This window comes from Tachyglossus aculeatus, chromosome 27 (assembly GCF_015852505.1).
Source record: "Tachyglossus aculeatus isolate mTacAcu1 chromosome 27, mTacAcu1.pri, whole genome shotgun sequence".
Lineage (NCBI taxonomy): Eukaryota > Metazoa > Chordata > Mammalia > Monotremata > Tachyglossidae > Tachyglossus > Tachyglossus aculeatus.
Genome location: NC_052092.1, coordinates 1578181 through 1592194, shown reverse-complemented (window position 1 = coordinate 1592194; position 14014 = coordinate 1578181). Strand labels below are relative to the sequence as shown.

Below are 14014 nucleotides of genomic sequence, written 5' to 3'. Positions count from 1 at the left end.
TACATCCCCGCAGCGTTTCCTCTCGCCTCCTGAGGGGTGGGGGACAGGCTTTCCCCAAGGGGGTGGTCTTTTACCCACCCCCCTTCCCGCGGGGGTCCGCACCGGACTTTCCTCTTGGACCTAATTTGGGGATCAGGCCGCTGGACCACTGAACCATCTCAGTTGCCATGGCAACGGTGATGTCACCAGCCTGGGTGGAGCTTCGTGACTCCCCCGACTTTGGGGATTGGGGAAGGGGGTCTGTTTTGGGGGGAGGGAGCTCACCGGAGGCCGGGGGACAAGAAGAGCTGGAAGAACTTGGGGGTGCGGGGAAACGGGGGAGTTAATGGGGGGGGGGGGTCTCTGACTTTGATATTGGATGGGTAATGGGGAGGGTGAAGAGGAGGGGTTCTCTGGGGGTTTTCAGCCTGAGCCCTGTTTTTCATGCTCACCCGAGGGACCACTCGCCCTCCTTTTGGGGAGGGGGCTCTCCGGAACGTGCGACCCTCAGCTCGGGCCTTTTTCCATCGCCCCTTCCCCCCCACCCCCCGACTGCACCATCCCTGAATCTTGGGGGGGCTCAGACTGGTCCTACGAGGGATCTGGGGACCCCCAGCCCCCAGCCCTTCTTCAGGCTGGAGCGGGGAGACCCGCCCCCTCCTCCCACCGCCCCCCACCCGGACCTCTGTCAGAGCCCGGTGGAAGAGGGGACGAGGCTGATCAGAAGAGGAAGAAGGGTCGAGGCGGGGGACAGATGGGGAGGGGAAGGGAGAAGGGAAACCCCTCTTTCCCAACCACCAGCTCTTCCCGGGCCCCACCCAAGGGACAGAAAGCCCCAAAATTCCCTGGAGCGGATCAGCCTTTCAGACTGTGAGCCCACTGTTGGGTAGGGACTGTCTCTATATGTTGCCAATTTGTACTTCCCAAGCGCTTAGTACAGTGCTCTGCACATAGTAAGCGCTCAATAAATACGGTTGATGATGATGATGATGATCAGCGCCCCCCCCTCCCTCCCAGCTCCTCCCCAGACCCCCGAAAAGAGACAGGCTCCATCTGAGGAACGCAGCCCAGTTTCTCTCTCCCCACACAGCCCCCCCAAAACACCCCCACACCCACCCCACCGCAAACACAACCAGACACCCACGAACCTACAGGACGTCGCGCATCCCCGGCCACGTGGCTACCGGGGCTCCCAAGCCCACACATCCCACCGCTGCCCCCGCCCCCCTCCGCACCGCCCACGGTGCCTAGGATCACACAAATACACACACGTTTACACAAATGCGGCAGAGCACGCCGGGTTCAACTCCACGCGCTCCCACCTCGCTCCCGGGACGGCCGCATCCCCCGTCCCACCCGCATGCTCACGGGTTGACGCCTTTCCCTCCGAGGTGCCTGGCGGATTTGGGGGGTGGGCGGGGTCGTCGGAAGGCCCGGAGGGGAGGGGGATGGAGGTTGGGGGGGGGGGGAGGAAGAGATGCTTCAACTGCTTAATCCTCCTTCTGCTTTCCCTCCTCATCTCTCTCCTCCCTCTCTCCCGCCCCCTCCCCAATCTGCGCCCCCTCCAAATCGCAGCGCAGTCTGGTCCCCTCCCCATCCTCCGACTCCGGAGTGAGGGGCTGCAGAGGCGGTGGCTCCAGCCTGCTTCCCTCTCCCGCAATCCCACTCCTCTCCAACCCTGCCCTTCCTCTCCCCAGGACCCCCCAGGACCCCCCAGAGGATCCCCCTTCTCAGTACCTCGAACAGCGCTCGGAGGAAAAGAGAAGACGCCGGCGGACACCGGGGGAAACCATTCGCCCAGAGGAGACGCAGCGCGTTGGCCTTAACCGTAGCCCCCGAGCCTTTCCCGGGTGCGGAGCACTGTGCTAAGCGCTTATGTCCGGGCTGACCCCCGGGCCGGGCCGCTGAACCGGGCCCGGGCCCCCGGGGCCCATGCGCACCATGCCCCTGTTGCCGCTCGCCCTGCTCTTCTCCTGCTCCTTCGCCCGGGCTACCTGCGACCCCAAGATCGTCAACATCGGCGCTGTACTGAGCACCAGGAAGCACGAACAGCTGTTCCGAGAAGCCGTGAACCAGGCCAACAAGAGACACGGCGCCTGGAAGATCCAACTGAACGCCACCTCCGTCACCCACAAACCCAACGCCATCCAGATGGCCCTGTCAGTGTGCGAGGACCTCATCTCCAGCCAGGTACCCGCCCTGGATGACTATCTCCCCCCCTTCTTCTCACCCACCCCCCCCTCCTTGGGTCCCTAATAATAATAATAATGGCATTTATTAGGCCCTTACTATTCAAAAGCCCCCTTTTAGACTGTGAGCCCACTGTTGGGTAGGGACTGTCTCTATGTGTTGCCAATTTGTACTTCCCAAGCGCTTAGTACAGTGCTCTGCACATAGTAAGCGCTTAATAAATACGATTGATTGATTGATTGATTGATTGTTGGGTAGGGACTGTCTCTATATGTTGGCAATTTGTACTTCCCAAGCGCTTAGTACGGTGCTCTGCACATAGTAAGCGCTCAATAAATACGATTGATGATGATGATGTGCAAAGCACCGTTCTAAGCGCTGGGGCAGGTGATCAGATTGGGGGGCTCACGGTCTTCATCCCCATTTTACAGATGAGAGAACTGAGGTACAGAGAATAATAATCATAATGATGGCATTTATCAAGCGCTTACTATGTGCCAAGAACCGTTCTAAGCGCTGGGGAGGTTACAAGGTGATCAGGTTGTCCCACGGGGGGCTCAGGGTCTTCATCCCCATTATACAGATGAGGGAATTGAGGTACAGGGAATAATAATAATGATGATGATGGCATTTATCAAGCGCTCACTATGTGCCAAGCACTGTTCTAAGCGCTAGGGAGGTTACAGGGTGATCAGGTTGTCCCACGGGGGGCTCAGGGTCTTCATCCCCATTTTACAGATGAGAGAACTGAGGCACAAATAATAATAATGATGATGATGGCATTTATCAAGCGCTTACTATGTGCCAAGCACTGTTCTAAGCGCTGGGGAGGTTACAAGGTGATCAGGTTGTCCCACGGGGGGCTCAGGGTCTTCATCCCCATTTTACAAATAAGGGAACTGAGGCACGGGGAATAATAATAATGATGATGATGATGATGGCATTTATCAAGCGCTTACTATGTGCCAAGCACTGTTCTAAGCGCTGGGGAGGTTACAAGGTGATTAGGTTGTCCCACGGGAGGCTCATGGTCTTCAACCCCATTTTACAGATGAGAAAACTGAGACACAGAGAATAATTATAATAATAATGATGGCATTTATCAAGCGCTTACTATGTGCCAAGCACTGTTCTAAGCGCTGGGGAGGTTACAAGGTGATCAGGTTGTCCCACTGGGGGCTCACGGTCTTAATCCCCATTTTCCAGATGAGGTCACTGAGGCCCAGAGAAGTGAAGTGGCTTGCCCACAGTCACCCAGCTGGCAACTGGCGGAGTCAGCATTTGAACCCATGACCTCTGACTGCAAAGCCCGGGCTCTTTTCCACTGAGCCACCGGTCTGTCCCCCATCCCTCCTTCCCGCCACCCGTCCAACCGGTCCTCTGTGCCCCCACCCCCAACATTCATTCATTCATTCAATCGTATTTATTGGGCGCTTACTGTGTGCAGAGCACTGGACTAAGCGCTTGGGAAGTCCAAGTCGGCAATATCTAGAGACGTTCCCTGCCCAATAATGGGCTCACAGTCTAGAAGGGGGAGACAGATGACAAAACAAAACAAGAAGACATCAAAATGACCATTCCCTCCCCCCCCACCACAAACGCTGTGCTCATCCCCTTGAAGGAATGATTCCAAGCAGGCAAGGGAGAACGGTGAGGAATACATTCATTTAATCGTATTTACTGAGCGCTTACTTGGCGAAAAGCACTGTACTACGCGCTTGCGGAATCCCCATACTGATCCATCTAGACTGTAAACTCGTTGTGGGCAGGGAATGTGCCTGTTTATGGCTATTTTGTCCTCTCCCAGGCACGTTCAATAAATACGAATGAACGAATGAATGATTTGGGTTTCACTGCTTGGAGGTACGAGCTGAGAGCAGATTGGAAAGAGCCCGGGCTTTGGAGTCAGAGGTCATGGGTTCGAATCCCGGCTCCGCCAACTGTCAGCTGTGTGACTTTGGGCAAGTCACTTCACTTCTCTGGGCCTCAGTTACCTCATCCATAAAATGGGGATTAAAAACTGTGAGCCCCCCGTGGGACAACCTGATCACCTTGTAAACTCCCCAGCGCTTAGAACAGTGCTTTGCACATAGTAAGCGCTTAACAAATACCATCATCATCATCATCATCATCATCATTGGACCCCAGTGTCGAAGAGTCTGCCTGTGTGTTTGGGGATCCATGCGATGAGGGGGAATAGGTGCATATGTTGATGGTGAGTTCTTCATTATCATCATCATCATCATCAATCGTATTTATTGAGCGCTTACTGTTGCAGAGCACTGTACTAAGCGCTTGGGAAGTACAAATTGGCAACATATAGAGACAGTCCCTACCCAACAGTGGGCTCACAGTCTAAAAGGGGGAGACAGAGAACAAAACCGAACATACTAACAATTCTTCACCATGCGTACATCTATTCTCCTTGTGAGGGTACCCGTTCCCTGGTTTCGGCATGTGCTAGACGCCCCTGGGTTTCAGCCGCAGATATTAACGGTAGAAGGCATGGAAACGGCGGCACTCTACCTCTCGGAGCCTTTGCATTCCTGCCTCGGTGTCTCTGGCTCCGGATTTCTGTCTTTGTTTCCGCATCTGTCACCTTCCCGGTGTGGTCCTTGGCATCTCTGCCCAGCTCTGGAGTCAGCAAGGCAATCAACGCAGGACTTCTAACCCCTCTCCCCAGCTCCTAGGAAAAGAGGGACCCCCGAGGAGATCCCCCCCGGGTCACCGGGATCAGGCCTGGGCAGCGGATCCAACTGGGTCGTAAGAATAATAATAATAATAATGACATTTGTTAAGCGCTTACTATGTGCAAAGCACTGTTCTAAGCCCTGAGAGCTCAGCTCCTCCAGGAGGCCTTCCCAGACTGAGCCCCCTCCTCTCCCTCCCCATCCCGGCCGCCTTACCTCCTTCCCCTCCCCACAGCACCTGTATCTATGTTTGTACGTATTTATTACTCTATTTTATTTGTACATATTTATTCTATTTATTTTATTTTGCTAATATGTTTTGTTCTGTTCTCTGTCTCCCCCTTCTAGACTGTGAGCCCACTGTTGGGTAGAGACCGTCTGTATGTGTTGCCAGCTTGGACCTCCCAAGCGCTTAGTACAGTGCTCTGCACACAGTAAGCGCTCAATAAATACGATTGAATGAATGAATGAGGGGATACAAGGTAATCAGGTTGTCCCACATGGGGCTCACAGTCTCTCCCCCTCGTCCCCCTCTCCATCCCCACCGCCTTACCTCCTTCCCTTCCCCACAGCACCTGTATATATGTATATATGTTTGTACATATTTATTACTCTATTTATTTATTTATTTTACTTGTACATATCTATTCTATTTATCTTATTTTTTTAGTATGTTTGGTTTTGTTCTCTGTCTCCCCCTTCTAGACTGTGAGCCTGCTGTTGGGTAGGGACTGTCTCTATATGTTGCCAACTTGTACTTCCCAAGCGCTTAGTACAGTGCTCTGCACACAGTAAGCCTCAATAAATACGATTGATTGATTAATCCCTATTTTACAGATGAGGTAACTGAGGCACAGAGAAGTTAAGTGGCTTGCCCAAAGTCACACAGCTGACAAGTGGTGGATCCGGGATTAGAACCCATGACCTTTGACACCCAAGCCCGGGCTCTTTCCACTGAGCCACGGTGTTTCTCGTACTCAGTGAGCGCTTCCTTTGCGTGCTGAGCACTGTACTGAGCGCTTGGGAAAGGATGGTGTGACAGAGTTGGACAGATTCGAGTTGCCTAATCCCCTGGCTAGGAGCCAGGGTGAGGGTGGGATGGAAGTCACACTGGGAGCCAGTCCTGATTTGGGGGGAAAGGGGGTGCTCAAAGCTGTCGATATCCTTGTTTGTGGATTGGGAATAGTTGGGGAGGGGGATAATCGCTTACTGGGCAGGAGGAGAGAAGGGAAAACCAGTCGTATGCATTGACGTGGAGGTAAGCGGCAGGAGGAAAGTGGGAGGAGGGGGGGACTTCCACTTCATAGATACACTCAGGTCTCCTTGTTCCAGGCTTAAAATAGACCCCCGGGGATACAATGGTCGTCTCTTGCCCCCACCATTCTCCGTCAGAAGTGCAGAGGTAGCAGCAGCAGGAGGGAGGAGGAGGAGGAGGAGGAGGAAGATGACACTGTACCTTTTTCCTTTCCCCCCTCCCCCTAAAGCCTTCCTTGCTTAGCATTTCCCTCCTCCTTCCCAGCCCTTTAGGATACTGGGGACAGGATGAGGGACAGGATGAGCTCTCTGACCCTTGACCCATTCATTTATTCATTCACCCAATAGTATTTATTGAGCGCTTACTGTGTGCAGAGCACCGTACTAAGCGCTTGGAAAGTACAATTCATTCCCCCGTGTGGTTAGGGTCTTTATGCCTGTATATATGTTTGTACATATTTATTACTCATTTATTTATTTATTTATTTTATTTGTACATATCTATTCTATTTATTTTATTTTTGTTAGTATGTTTGGTTTTGTTCTCTGTCTCCCCCTTTTAGACTGTGAGCCCACTGTTGGGTAGGGACTGTCTCTATATGTTGCCAACTTGTACTTCCCAAGCGCTTAGTACAGTGCTCTGCACACAGTAAGCGCTCAATAAATACGATTGATTGATTGATTGATTGATTATGCCTGGTAGGATGGGGTTCCTTTGAGTCTCCTACAGTGCTTTGCACATAGTAAGCGCTTAATAAATGCCATCATTGTTATTATTATTATTAGGAAGAAACACGTCTACCTAGCTGGGGATCCATCATTTAAGGAGGAGGGATTTGGGTGTGGAAGAGAGGGAAAGGGGGCTTGAATAAGACAGGATCAGGAGGAAGGTTGTTACTGTGAGACGGGGGGCTCTTTCGCGGCAACAGACTTGTCTGTGGTGGGGTGGTGTCATAACCGGTAGGATTTGGGTTTTATTTTTCCCCCCATCGCTTCATCAGTCTAAAGTTCCTTACTGGGCTCCTCCCGCCCCTCCCCTGTGCTTGCCCATCGCCTCCTGAATTCCAATGAAGCGAGAGGACCAACCGCAATGCAGAGCCTTTTATATAAGAGCCGGGACAGGCGTGGAAGGGAGACCGAGGCTCAGTGACAGGGCGACAGGGAAGGATTGACTGAGCTCACTGCAGGCCGGAGGCTGGGGCTGGGGAGGGACAGAAGAAGGAGAAAGCAAGGTCTCTGCCCCCAAGGGTGGAGAATCTGATGGGGGAGACACGACGAGGCACGCACGTGATGATGTCGATGGCACCTGTTAAGCGCTTATTGTGTGCCAGGCACTGTACTAAGCGCTGGGGTGGATACAAGCAAATCGGGTTGGACACAGTCCCTGTCCCTGTCACAGTCACAATCCCCCTTGTAATAATAATAATAATAATAATGATAGCATCTATTAAGCCCTTACTATGTACAAAGCACTGTTCTAAGCCCTGGGGAGGTTACAAGATGATCAGGTTGTCCCACGGGGGGCTCACAGTCTTCATCCCCATTTTCCAGATGAGGGAACTGAGGCCCAGAGAAGTGAAGTGACTGGCCCGAAGTCACACAGCTGACAAGTGGCGGAGCCGGGATTTGAACCCCTGACCTCTGACTCCAAAGCCCGGGCTCTTTCCACTGAGCCATGCTGCTTCATTGTACAGATGAGGGAACTGAGGCACAGAGAAGCGAGGTGACTTGTCCAAGGTCACAGAGCAGAGAAGTGGTGGAGTCCGGATTAGAACCCATGACCTTCGGACTCCCAGGCCCGGGCTCTATCTCTATGCCGTGCTGCTTCTCCAAAGCCCGGGCTTTGGAGTCAGAGGTCATGGGTTCAAATCTCAGCTCTGCCAGTTTTCAGCTGTGTGACTTTGAGCAAGTCACTTCACTTCTCTGGGCCTCAGTTCCCTCATCTGTAAAATGGGGACGAAGACTGTGAGCCCCCCGTGAGACAACTTGATCACCGTGTAACCTCCCCAGCGCTTAGAACAGTGCTTTGCACATAGTAAGTGCTTAATAAATGCCATTATTATTATTATTATTATTCTCACACATCACAAGGACACTGTACTGGATGCTGATGGAGGAGCAGAGGGAATATATAATCTCTCTCTCTCTCACACACATGTAAACACACACAAAAATATCAGGAGTGATGTGAATAAAATCGGTGTAAATGACCCAGAAGAATTCAGACAACAAACCCACTGTCACATAGGTAACTCACCTTTTTTATGGTATTTGTTAAGCACTTACCATATGGCAAACACTGTTCTAAACACTGGGGTAGATACAAGGTGATCAGGTTGTCCCACGTGGATCTCACAGTCTTCATCCCCATTTTATAGATGAGGTAACTGAGGCCCAGAGAAGTGAAGTGACTTGCCCAAAGTCACACAGCTGTCAAGTGGCTTTTTATTTATTTATTTTACTTGTACATATTCCATTTATTTTATTTTGTTAATATGTTTTGTTTTGTTCTCTGTCTCCCCCTTCTAGACTGTGAGCCCACTGTTGGGTAGGGACTGTCTCTATATGTTGCCAACTTGGACTTCCCAAGCGCTTAGTACAGTGCTCTGCACACAGTAAGCGCTCAATAAATACAATTGATTGATTGATTGATTGATTAGGGACCGTCTCTATATGTTGCCAACTTGTACTTCCCAAGCGCTTAGTACAGTGCTCTGCACACAGTAAGTGCTCAGTAAATACGATTGAATGAATGAATGGAGTGGCAGAGCCGGGATTAGAACCCACGACCTCTGACTCCCAAATCCACGACACTAATCTGTGCCGCTTTTCTGAACTCAACATGCAGCCCGTGGTGGGGGTTTTAGGATCTAGTACATGAAGGATTGAGGTTACAGAATTCAGAAAGGGCAGGACTTAGAATCCCAAAGGACTGTAGGTTGGAGAATAGACATCATTTTGGCTCCCGGCCCGGCCTGACCTGACTCCCTCTTCAGATTCCCAGAGCAGACGGGACAACAGTCTCGTTGAGAGCAGGGATCATGTCTACCAACTCTGTTGTCTGCCTCACCAAAGATATTTATTGAGCCCTTTCTTAATAATAATAATAATAATAATGGCCTTTTACTATGTGCAAAGCACTGTTCTAAGCGCTGGGGGGGTACAAGATGATCAAGTTGCCCCACGTGGGGCTCACAGTTTTAATCCCCATTTTACAGATGAGGGAACTGAGGCTCAGAGAAGTTAAGTGACTTGCCTAAGGTCACACAGCAAACAAGTGGCAGAGCCAGGATTCGAACCCATGACCTCTGACTCCAAAGCCCGGGCTCTTTCCACTGAGCCACGCTGCTTCTTGAGCACGGTACTAAGTGCTTGGGAGAATGCAATACAACAGAGTTAGTAGACCCGTTCCCTGCCCACAGTGAGTACTCCTCAAAGCCCTTAGCACAGTGCCCTGCACAGGGTAAGCACTCAATAAATACCACTGATTGATTGATTGATTGATACACAGTTCCTGACGGACCACCTCTGTGGTTCAATGGCCGTTCTGGGGTCCCTTGTGAGCCCAGATTCATTCATTCAATCCTATTTATTGAGCACTTACTGTGTGCACAGCACTGTCTTAAGCGCTTGGGAAATACAAGTCACCAGGGCCAGGAAGGGTATCACAGAGGTGGACCAGTGGAGAAGACAGGGAGGGATTGTGGACAATAGAAAGAGTCTAAGGGGAACTAAGAAAAGCTGGAGGCCCGATCAAACAATCAATCAATCAATCCATCAATCGTATTTATTGAGCACTTACTGTGTGCAGAACACTGTACTAAGCGCTTGGGAAGTACAAGTTGGCAACATATAGAGACAGTCCCTATCCAACAGTGGGCTCACAGTCTAAAAGGCCCTAGGATGGAGAGTACTTGGGGTAGGGGTGGAGAGAGAACCTGGGGTGTGGGAGAGACTGTGGTGGAAAGAGCCGGGGGTGGAGAGAATTTGGGGTGGGGGAGAGCTTGGGGAGGAGAGAGAACCGGAGTGGGGGAGAGATTGGGGTGGAAACAGTCTGCTGGGGGAGAGAAACTGCAGCGGGGGGAGAAAACTTGGGGTGTGGGGGAGCCTGGGGTGGAGGGAACCTGGTGTTGAGGGAAACTGTGGTGGGGAAGAACATGGGGTGAAGAGAGAACCTGGAGTGGGGAGAAGCCTGGGATGGAAAGAACCTGGGGAGAGGGAGAGTCTGGGGTGGAGAGAATCTGAGGTGGGGGAGAGCTTGAGGTGGGGAGAGAACCTGGGGTGGGGGAGAGACTGGGGTGGTGAGAGAACCTGGAGTGGAGGGAAATCTGGGATGGAGAGAACCTGGGGAGGAGGAGAGCCTGGGGTGGAGAGAACCTGGGGTGGGGGAGAGACTGGAGTGGCGAGAGAACCTGGGGTAGGGGGGAGCCTGGGATGGAGAGAACCCGGGGAAGAGGGAGAGTCTGGGGTGGAGAGAACCTGGGTTGGGGGAGAACACGGGGTGGAGAGAGAACGTGGGGTAGGGGGGAGCCTGGGATGGAGAGAACCCGGGGAGGAGGGAGAGTCTGGGGTGGAGAGAACCTGGGTTGGGGGGAGAACACGGGGTGAAGAGAGAACCTGGGGTAGGGGGAGCCTGGGATGGAGAGAACCCGAGGAGGAGGGAGAGTCTGGGGGTGGAGAGAGAACCTGGGTTGGGGGGGAACACGGGGTGAAGAGAGAACCTGGGGTAGGGGGGAGCCTGGGTTGGAGAGAACCCGGGGAGGAGGGAGAGTCTGGGGTGGAGAGAACCTGGGTTGGGGGAGAACACGGGGTGAAGAGAGAACCTGGGATAGTGGGGAGCCTGGGATGGAGAGAACCCGGGGAGGAGGGAGAGTCTGGGGGTGGAGAGAGAACCTGGGTTGGGGGAGAACACGGGGTGAAGAGAGAACCTGGGGTAGGGGGGAGCCTGGGTTGGAGAGAACCCGGGGAAGAGGGAGAGTCTGGGGTGGAGAGAGAACCTGGGATGGGAGAAGGGACTAAGAGGGTCCTGGGCGTGAGCCCCCTTAGTTCCCCCAGCCTGTTCCCTTGACTGTCAGCCTGGCCTGGCCCATCCTGCTTGGGGGGCTCCATTCCCCTGGGAACAGTGTCAGGTTGGGGGGGGGGCCCCCAGAGACGGTTTATTTTCAGGAAGTCGGTGCTCTGCCCGTTTATTATCCGCTCAGGAATCTGGCAGATTACACGTTCGGCTCTCCCTACAATTCATTTCTGACATCGGATCTATTTTCACCAGGCTAAATAGGACACTGGCTCCGTGGGGGCGGCTCGGGTGGGCTGTGGGGGGAGGGAAAAGGAGGGGCACCCACCCCTGCTCCCCCAGATTGACAAGGATTTAGGCCCCGACTCAGCCCTCTAAGACCAAGGGGGGGCCCTGAAACAGGATTTCCATCATCTTGAAACCCCCGCCACCAACCAGTTGGAGAAGGCAGGGGAGGAGAGGGGAGGGAAGGACAGTGGAGGTGGAAAGAAGGGGAGGGAAAGGAGAAAGAGGAAAGAGGAGAGAAAGTCAAGGGACACAGTAAGCGCTCAATAAATCCGATCGAATGAAATGAATGAGGGATGAGGGGGAGGGGAAAAAGGTGTGGGATAGAAGATAACCATCACTGTGGTCTTTGTTAAGCACTTGTTTTTCTTTTTTATCGTATTTGTTAATTCTTATCATATGCCAGGCACTGTACTAAGTGCTGGAGTAGATTTTAAGTGCCAAGCACTGTAGTAGACACAAAATAATCATTTCTTGAGCACTTACTGTGTGCAGAGCACTGTACTAAGTGCTTAGGAGAGTTCAATATCAGACATCGTCTCTGTCTGCCATGGGATCACAGTTCTAAATAGCAGGGAGGACAGGTATTCATTCAGTCAGCCGTATTTGTTGAGCGCTTACTGTGTACAGAGCACTGGACTAAGCACTTGGGGGAGTACGATATAACAAGAATCAGACACATAATCTGCCCACAACGAGTCTAGAGGACGAGCTGACAGTCTAGAGGTATTGAATCCCCATTTTACAGATGAGAAAAGCAAGGCTCAGTGAAGTTAGGGGACTTGCCCAAGGTCTCCCTTGCTGACTGTGAATCCCACACTCTTTCCACAACTAGCCGGCACCGTTTCAGGAGGACTAGAGGGAAGGACAGAGAACGGGAGGAGGACAGAGGGCAGTGGAATGAACTTCTAGACTGTAAGTCCATTGTTGGGTAGGGACAGTTACTATATGTTGCCGATTTGTACATTCCAAGCGCTTAGTCCAGTGCTCTGCACACAGTAGGCGCTCAATAAATACGATTGAATGAATCAGAGGGTGGGGAAACAGCGCCGCCTAGTGGACAGACCCCGGGGCCCGAGAACCGGGGGTCCTGAGTTCTAATCCCACTCTGCCACTTGCTGCTGTGTGACCTTGGGCAAGTCACGTAACTTCTCAGTTTCTTCAATAGTAAAACGGGGATTCCAAACCTGCTCTCCTCCCCCTTAGACTGCGAGAACCACGTGGGACAGGGACTGGTAACTTGTATTCACCCCAGCGCTTAGAACAGTGCTTGTCAAATCCAGTAAATAAAATAATAATAACAAATACAGTACATATTTATTACTCTATTTATTTATTTATTTTACTTGTACATATCTATCCTATTTATTTTATTTTGTTGGTATGTTTGGTTTTGTTCTCTGTCTCCCCCTTTTAGACTGTGAGCCCACTGTTGGGTAGGGACTGTCTCTATGTGTTGCCAATTTGTACTTCCCAAGCGCTTAGTACAGTGCTCTGCACATAGTAAGCGCTCAATAAATACGATTGATGATGATGATGATGAAATAAGACCAGGGGAAGGGGCAGGGGAGGTCAGCGGGAAGGGAGAAGGGCAGAGGGTTGTGTCGGATTCTGCCGGAGAATCAGAGCATCGGAGCGGCTCTACCCATGGGGCCCTTGTCCCTGTGGAAATCTCACTGGGGCAGAAGGAGAATGGGAGGAGAGAGGAAGAGTACCATCTCCCCAGGCTGTTTTGTTCCCTCAGTTCATCCAGGGAAGATAGGCCCCGGAGAACTGTTGCCATGGAGTATCTGTCTCTCTTTGTCTCTGCCAATCTGTGAATCTCTTTCTAGGTCTCTCTCTCTCTCTGCCTGGCTCTCTATCCCACCGTTTCTCTATAATTGTCTCTGTGGGGTGTTTGTGGTTGAGCATAAACTGTGTGGTAAAGAGGGAGAAAGAGAAAGGGAGGAGGAGAGGGAGGAGGAAAAGAAAAATGACAAAGTAAAGGAAGAGGAAGGGGGAGAGGAGGAGGGGAAAAGAAAGAGGAGGAGGAGGAAGAGGAAGAGGGGAAAGAGGAGGATGAAGGGAAGAGAAAGAGGAGGAAGACGAGGAAGAGAAAAGGAAGAGGAGGAAGAGTAGAAGAAAGAGGGGAAGGTGGAGGAAGAGGAGGAAGACAAACAGGAGGGGGAAGATTAGATGGAAGATTAAAAGGAAGAGGAGGATGAGAAGAATGGAAGGAAGAGCAAAAAGGGGGAGGAGGAAGAAGGGGGTAAGAAGGAGGCTGAGGAATAGAAGAAAGGAAAAGGAGGAGAAGGAGGGAAAAGAAGTGGATTTGGAGGAGGAGGAAGAACAATAGAAAGAAGAGGAAAAAGAGGGGGAGGAGGAACAGATGGAGGAGGAGGAGGAAGAGAGGAGGAGAAAGAGGAGGAGGAATAGAAAGAAGAGGGGGGAGGAGGAAAATCGAAGAAAGAGGAAAAGAAGGAGGCGGGGGAAGCGAAGAAGGGAGAGAAGAAAGGAATTTGAGTGAAGACGAATGAATGAGCCATAAGGTGGTCTGTCCCATGGCACTTGTGACCCCAGGCCTCACCCCCAACCTGCCCCCTCTCCTTCCTGCCGCCTGGAA

General features: G+C 52.0%; 1 protein-coding gene across 12 annotated transcripts in view; it reads left to right on the top strand.

Moving 5' to 3' along the window:
* Positions 1–1274: 1274 nt before the first annotated feature.
* The window catches only part of GRIN1 (glutamate ionotropic receptor NMDA type subunit 1), a 69745-nt gene continuing 57005 nt past the window's right edge, over positions 1275–14014 (top strand). For 7 of the 12 annotated variants that reach the window (XR_005456423.1, XR_005456422.1, XM_038767839.1 and 4 more), the window contains exons 1-2: positions 1278–1370; positions 1555–2169. Coding sequence is in view for 10 of the 12 variants with exons in the window: in XM_038767839.1 (XP_038623767.1) it covers positions 1912–2169 (258 nt within the window). In the remaining 2 variants the exon portion in view is untranslated. Of the gene's footprint in view, positions 1371–1554; positions 2170–14014 lie in introns of all 12 variants that reach the window. The other 5 variants (XM_038767832.1, XM_038767835.1, XM_038767829.1 and 2 more) reach the window with 3 other exon arrangements.